At 35.8% G+C, this 7,123-nt stretch overlaps 1 protein-coding gene and 1 long non-coding RNA gene across 9 annotated transcripts in view; both read right to left on the bottom strand.

Annotated features, from left to right (window-relative positions):
* LOC137647897 (uncharacterized) overlaps positions 1-4,204 on the bottom strand; it is a 4,471-nt gene extending 267 nt beyond the window's left edge. For 2 of the 8 annotated variants that reach the window (XM_068380856.1, XM_068380874.1), the window contains exons 1-2: positions 144-4,204; positions 1-38 (exon numbers count right to left, since the gene is read on the bottom strand). The exon at positions 1-38 is cut by the window's left edge. In XM_068380856.1, coding sequence (XP_068236957.1) covers positions 913-3,891 — 2,979 coding nt within the window. In that variant the 5' untranslated portion in view covers positions 3,892-4,204 and the 3' untranslated portion in view covers positions 1-38; positions 144-912. The other 6 variants (XM_068380868.1, XM_068380877.1, XM_068380865.1 and 3 more) reach the window with 5 other exon arrangements.
* An 895-nt stretch (positions 4,205-5,099) lies between these two features.
* On the bottom strand, positions 5,100-6,119 carry LOC137642018 (uncharacterized). Its single transcript, XR_011044624.1, has 2 exons — positions 5,742-6,119; positions 5,100-5,571 (listed from the first exon to the last, which is right to left on the bottom strand). It is a non-coding gene; the product is annotated as an uncharacterized lncRNA (long non-coding RNA).
* Positions 6,120-7,123: the final 1,004 nt, after the last annotated feature.

Raw genomic sequence — 7,123 nt, 5'->3', positions numbered from 1 at the left:
GAAATAAAAGGGCCGATACATCGAAACCGAACACCATCCTGAAATGAACGGTAAACCTAATATAAATTTGCTCGGTCGTAATATGGGAGACAATTCGTCATAAATATAATCATTCGAAACAATGTATTTGACGATTCTCTTACCCAAGTGTTAAGAACGTGAATTTATAAATAAGCTAGAGTTACTAGTCCGAGAGCTAAATCACCTGAAAGGACAAGAGAATACGATATATAAAACATTGACCACAAAAATCTATTACTAATCTTCATAAGGTTAAAAATGACAGACAGGAAAAACTTGAAATAGGCAACACAAGGCAATGAGAGTTCGCAATGATAACCTTAAAAATAAGCCCTATATATTCTTGGTACTCACCATTGTCGAACCATGCACAAAGGCGTTGCAGATGGATTTTGGCAGATTTTCACAAGAGGGTGACGTAGACCAGGGATCCCAATAATAGCCTTTAGCCTAAGAAAGGCATGTCGGACAAATAAAAAATGTGGAAACCTTTCCAGGCGAGTGAGGTCTCTGTGTCTCTGTCTCTGACACTGTCGGACGGCCGGGCTGCCTGCCTCCTCGTCGGCGTTTTCGCTCAAGTAAAGCATATGGAAGGAGGAGGAGTTAGCAAACTATCCATCTTTAAAGACTGGACGGCAGGAAAGACAGTTTGATGGTACCAAGAGTAGGGCAATTGAAAATACCAAATTCTTAATAATTACTAGTCTTTCCTGTCGCCATGTGAAAATATGAAATGTCTTTTACAGTCCAGGGGCGAAGATGGGATTTTTTCAGAAATGAAAAAATTCCATCCTGAAACATATGTAACAAGGACAATTGTAAGAAAAATACATTTAAGAAATGTAAAAATAATTAAATTAAATACAAGAAAATACAAATACTGAATAAAGATTAAAGCATCTGTCTTGTCCTTTCTTGGCTTAATATAGCAGCCTTTCTTTTGGGCCTTAAGGACGAAGTAACAGAATTACAAACATCAGGAGTAGCTGAATTGGTACTTCCTGTGTTTTCTAGTATTGGAATAATATTATTTACATGCAACCTTGATGTCTGGCCTGTTTTTCCCTTCTTAATAACAGCATGGGTAACTTCACCCAAATCATTCTTAAAAACTTCCAAAATTATGCCTAGAGGATAATTATTCCTTTTGGTATGTTCCTCCTTAATTAATACAACATCGCCAACCTTCAGTAATTTATGAGTAACGGGTCGATACCGCCCCTTTCTGTCAACTGCTTGCTGAATCAGAGTCCCTAGAAATTCATTATGATAGGTCTCTATTAAAGTCTGCCTAATTTTACACAACTTTACGTAATTCTGAGAAATAGCTTGATTATCAGGGTCAAATTCTGGATCTTCAACTGAAAGAGGTTGAAGATTAGGGATAAGGTTTAGAGAAGTCAATTCATAGCCTCGCACGAGCTGTTCCGGCGTTATTGGTTCGGGCACATTGTCAGTCTCAGCACGAACAGCTTCTTTGAAGGCTATAGGTCGTCGATTAATGAGATGCACAATATTACAGACAAGAAATTCAAAGTCTACATACGTCAATATAAAATTCTTAATTGCTCCAAACATTAATCTTTTGACCATTTTTACACAGACTTCTACTAATGATCCCAATTCACTGCAGCCTTTGAAATATTGCTGAAAGGAGAGGGGTTTTACATTATTTTCCTCAAAATATAATTGCGTCTGAGGGTCACTAATGAAGGAAGTTATGGTATTACCTCCTGCCACCAACTGAGTCCCAAGATCACTAATACAAAGTTGAGGAATCCCGTACTCAAAGCAGTGTAGCTGAAATGCTCTTAAAAATTCTGCAACATTCAAACTCCTGCAAATTTTGAGGTTAACTGCCCTAGACCAAGTACAGGTGATACATAGTAACCAAACCTTACGGGTCTCTTTTCCATCCTTCGTATTGAAGGGTCCTAGATAATCCATAAATATGTTAGAAAAAGGAACCGTAGGAGGATCTGCTCTGAAGTCTCTGTAAAAGTTCTGATTTAACCTTATGTAACAATTATTAAACCTACGACAATGAACACACTGTTTAAGAGACTTTTTCACAACTGAGAAATGTTTAGGGATGTAATAATGCTTTCTGAGCTCTGTTAATACAGAATAACATCCTGAATGTAATAATTTGAGGTGTGCATCCCAAATAATTAGTTTGGTCAAATGACTGTCTGGGTGCAATAATAAAGGGTAATTTCCACTTAAGCCATAATTCCATTTTTTGAATTTACTCTTAACTCTCAGAAGACCCTGTGAATCTAAAAATACATTAAGTGGCGTTATAATAGGAGGAATGTCTTTTCTGGAATTAAGACCATGCTGTAGGTAAGAATATACCTCAGGATAATGCTTCCTTTGTTCATTGTTTAACAAGTAATTTATAGCCTGGGCAAAGTAATTAGCGACTGGTGAGCAAGCAATTTTCGCTTTCAGCTTCCACTTGTGCACCACTAAGAAAATTTTGCGAAAAATCAATACAAGTTTCCTGAAATTGGAATAATTATTAATATCAATAAGATTGTTAGCAACTTCAATAACCTGAGCTGTGGAAGGAGTTGCTTGAACCTCAGTGGGCATCTCAAATGCTGGTATGGTAGTTGACAATTCTGGAACTTCATTTATACTTAAATGTGGTCCTGAAAAAAAGCAAGAATTCTGCAACTGGTTGTTAAGTTCAATACTTTCATCATTGTAGAAATTCTGATCGTAACTTAAGTAATAATTACATTCAGACTCTAGAAGTTGATCAGTGGCCTGTTGCAGTGGTTTCTCCATAAGCATGCCTCTTTCATTTATTACAGAAAATGAACAGTTTACCTCAAAGTTAGTATTAATGTCATCATCGGCAAAAATATCAACTTTAGAGTTCAGCAAAAATGAATTACTCTGGACATGAATAGCAGAACTACACTCAAATGGGTTACTAACAGCCGAGGTTGGCACTCTCTTATCAGCTAAATTATCAATATTCTTGATCATTAAATCAATGCTACCAGACAACAAAATACCTGCATGACACTCAGTATACATCGATGAATTTATTCCTCCAAAAACTGTATCTGTACCTGCAATACAATAAGCGAAGTCTGTACCTAAAATGAGCTGAACATTATCAATTTCATGAGAAAATTTATTAAGGAATTGATCAGCTAATTTAACACCTTGTGCCTGAAATTTATCAACTAATCTACCAAGCAGAGGTAATTTCAATGCTACATTAATGTTTGGTACAACCAAGCAATAAATTATAAAGGATTTATCTCCGATCGTAACAGGAACTTCAACAATTTCAGTAAAATACTCTTTGTTACCATTAAACCCGTTAACTGTTAGCTTTACTTTAGAGTTAATGATTTTAAGATTATTCTCCTCCGCCAATTTCTTAGTGACAAACGTGCTCTGCGAACCACTGTCCTTCAGTCCTCTGTAAACAGTCCCCCCAACTTTAAATGAAAAGGTGGGTAAAATGGAATCACCATGACAAGTAGGAAGGACGGCAACACCGCTGCTTATTTGAGGAGAAGTTTCCACCTTGGATTTGCAGTTATTAATATTGTTAGAGTCTCTGTCTGGTGACTGACTCCTATCACATAGGTAAGTCATATGCCAGCTGTTACAATTTGAACAGCGTCTTTTGAATTTAAAACGACACTTACCGGAAACATGATTAAACTGGCCGCATTTTACACATCCATTTCTAGATTTTAAAATATGCACTTTATCTGTAGGAGAAAGAAAATTAGGGCACTTATGGATAAAGTGAAATTTATCAGTATTTCCAACCGCAGAACACAAGGAACACTGAGGCGAAGACCTGTCTTTATCATATGTTACTGCTTCCGCAGCCATGCTGGTAGTACTCTCTTTAGGAAGAGGGAGTGTTAATGTTTTGACACGTGAAGCTTTACATTTCAAGCTTTCAACACCTTTCCCGTCACTTTCGTACCTTTCGCAAGCTGCAAAGAAATGTGAAATAATGTCATTTAAGGAAGGATGAGTCTTTCCTGTAATATTAATAAGCTGACGCTGAAAACGACCATTTAAGCCGTGCCAAGCAAAATATCTGACAAATTCATCCGCTCCAATGTTAAAAGTCTTGACTGCTTCACATACTGATCGGAGGATGGAAATAAATGTGAAGGGATCATCTCCCTCTCTTAAACTTAACTCCGTAATTTTCCTAATTGCATCGTTTTTACAATCCTCCTTAGAAGCAAAGACGGAAATCAATAATTCTTTGGCATCTACATAACGCTGTTTATCAGCTTCCAGAGAACTTAATAAAGTCTTTGCTCGACCGTCTATCTGTTGCTTCAGCAATAAAAGTAAATCTCTGTCTGGATACTGAAATGCATTAGTTGTAGCCTCAAATTCTGCTATAAATTTCAAGAAATCTTCTCCTTCTTTGCTTGTAAACTTGGGAAGAGGAGCTGTTGGCTGTTTCAGTAAACTGCGGGCCACGTCGGGAATATTAGAACCATTATTACCCCTGGAAATCTCAAGTAATGGTAAACAATACTCAATTTTATCTAAATAATCCTGGCAACTTGTTAATTCTGGCTCTAACTCTGCTTCATCAGATACGTCAGGAAATTTCTTCAAGAGGATATGATCATCTAGCTCTGACAGCTTGTTTCTATAATTAACAAGAAGACCTTTAATAGCTAACTTTTCTTCTTGTGCAAGGGCAGAATAGGTGTCAGACCTATTGAATTGTTCGGTGACTTTTCTCCGAATGACTTTTCGTTGTCCAATCAGTACCTGTAAGTTAGCCATTATAACAAACGTATAACAAATGCAAAATAATAAAATGTTAACTTTCTGAAAAGGAAAAATATATTTATTTAAATGAAATGTTAATATCCTGGAAAGGAAAATGTCAAAGTCCTGCAAATAGAAATATGAGACTACTGGGAGCCCCGGTCGTGGTCAATTCTCTACTGGATCATCTGCACCATCATTAAGCACCTTTCATTGTGTTGCCCCACGTTGGGCGCCATAAGCAGAACACCATAAAAATCTGTGGTTTGTAATAAAGGTTGGAAGGAAAAATGTAATTAAATATGATATTTATTACATAAATAAGCCTTTAAAATAACGTAGTAACGGAGTTACAAACAGTTGGTTGGAGAACAAGGCAATTCACGTAAATCGTAGGGCGTTTCCTTCGTTCTGCTTCGCTCGCTGTCTGTAAAGAAATATTCAAGAAGATTAGTATCTAAAAGTCATGGTCATTTATATAGAAGAATATACCCATCGGAATAATAACCCACTTAAAATTACCTTACAATTGAGCAACTGAGGTTTACATTAGTATCAGGAAGGAAATAAAAGGGCCGATACATCGAAACCGAACACCATCCTGAAATGAACGGTAAACCTAATATAAATTTGCTCGGTCGTAATATGGGAGACAATTCGTCATAAATATAATCATTCGAAACAATGTATTTGACGATTCTCTTACCCAAGTGTTAAGAACGTGAATTTATAAATAAGCTAGAGTTACTAGTCCGAGAGCTAAATCACCTGAAAGGACAAGAGAATACGATATATAAAACATTGACCACAAAAATCTATTACTAATCTTCATAAGGTTAAAAATGACAGACAGGAAAAACTTGAAATAGGCAACACAAGGCAATGAGAGTTCGCAATGATAACCTTAAAAATAAGCCCTATATATTCTTGGTACTCACCATTGTCGAACCATGCACAAAGGCGTTGCAGATGGATTTTGGCAGATTTTCACAAGAGGGTGACGTAGACCAGGGATCCCAATAATAGCCTTTAGCCTAAGAAAGGCATGTCGGACAAATAAAAAATGTGGAAACCTTTCCAGGCGAGTGAGGTCTCTGTGTCTCTGTCTCTGACACTGTCGGACGGCCGGGCTGCCTGCCTCCTCGTCGGCGTTTTCGCTCAAGTAAAGCATATGGAAGGAGGAGGAGTTAGCAAACTATCCATCTTTAAAGACTGGACGGCAGGAAAGACAGTTTGATGGTACCAAGAGTAGGGCAATTGAAAATACCAAATTCTTAATAATTACTAGTCTTTCCTGTCGCCATGTGAAAATATGAAATGTCTTTTACAGCAAGAACGCTTAAGGGTTTTTCATATCTTATTCAGCATTCCTCACGTCCGCTCTTTGACAGCATGATTGACATGTCCTGGTCAGTACCCCATCATGAAATGACAGCTGTTTCCTGACTACCTAATGAACGAGAATAGATGAAATATTGAAATATCCACTGTTAAAAATTCACAGTAAAAAGGGTAAAAATACTGGCATAAATATTGTAAGGCATTTACCATTTAAAAAACGAGTATATATTACGGTAACCAGCCTGTACACCATAATAGCGAAGTAGGGTAAAATTACGGTCTCCTATATTTTACTAAAATACGGCTGAGAATAGTATATGTTTAGAAAAAATTTCTGGTAAGATTTACTTTATCAATAGTGTGTGGAAATGTTATTATAATATTTTTGTTAGTCATAATTCTAAACCAATTACTCAACCACAGTTTCAATGGAATCAGTCAATTATATTTACACTAATTTCAAGTGTTACCTGTTCATAATGTATCCAATTATGTACTGAGAAAAAAAAATCTAAATTTTCTTGTATTAAATGTATCTTTACATTTGAGAATTATCTTCACTTTAGGTATTTGTATTAACAAAAGCCTTCAAAATAAACATTACGATGAAGAAAAAGAAAAATTAATAATTTTAAATAAGTTATAATAATATTAGAATTTAGTTTTTAATAGTTATAAAATCAGTTGGATATGCAGGAAACAAAATATATGTGTAACTACAAAGACATACATACAACTTAAGATTGAAATACGGATAATCTTCAACCGATAATACGAAAGACAGACTAAAATATTGAAAATGATATTCAGGAGAAACAATATTGGCATTTTCATATCAAAGATATGATACCTCGTTAAATTATCTTAAGATCATGTATGATATATTTGCAAAAAAAGAAGAAAAAAAAATTGTCGTTGGTAAACAGGAAAGCTATTGATTTACGCTAAATGGCACACCAGTCACCTTTAATCAAATAGA

The sequence above is a fragment of the Palaemon carinicauda genome, chromosome 1 (genome assembly GCF_036898095.1).
Source record: "Palaemon carinicauda isolate YSFRI2023 chromosome 1, ASM3689809v2, whole genome shotgun sequence".
NCBI lineage: Eukaryota > Metazoa > Arthropoda > Malacostraca > Decapoda > Palaemonidae > Palaemon > Palaemon carinicauda.
The sequence above is the reverse complement of the archived record's forward strand: the minus strand, read 5'-3'. Positions and strand labels throughout refer to the sequence as shown.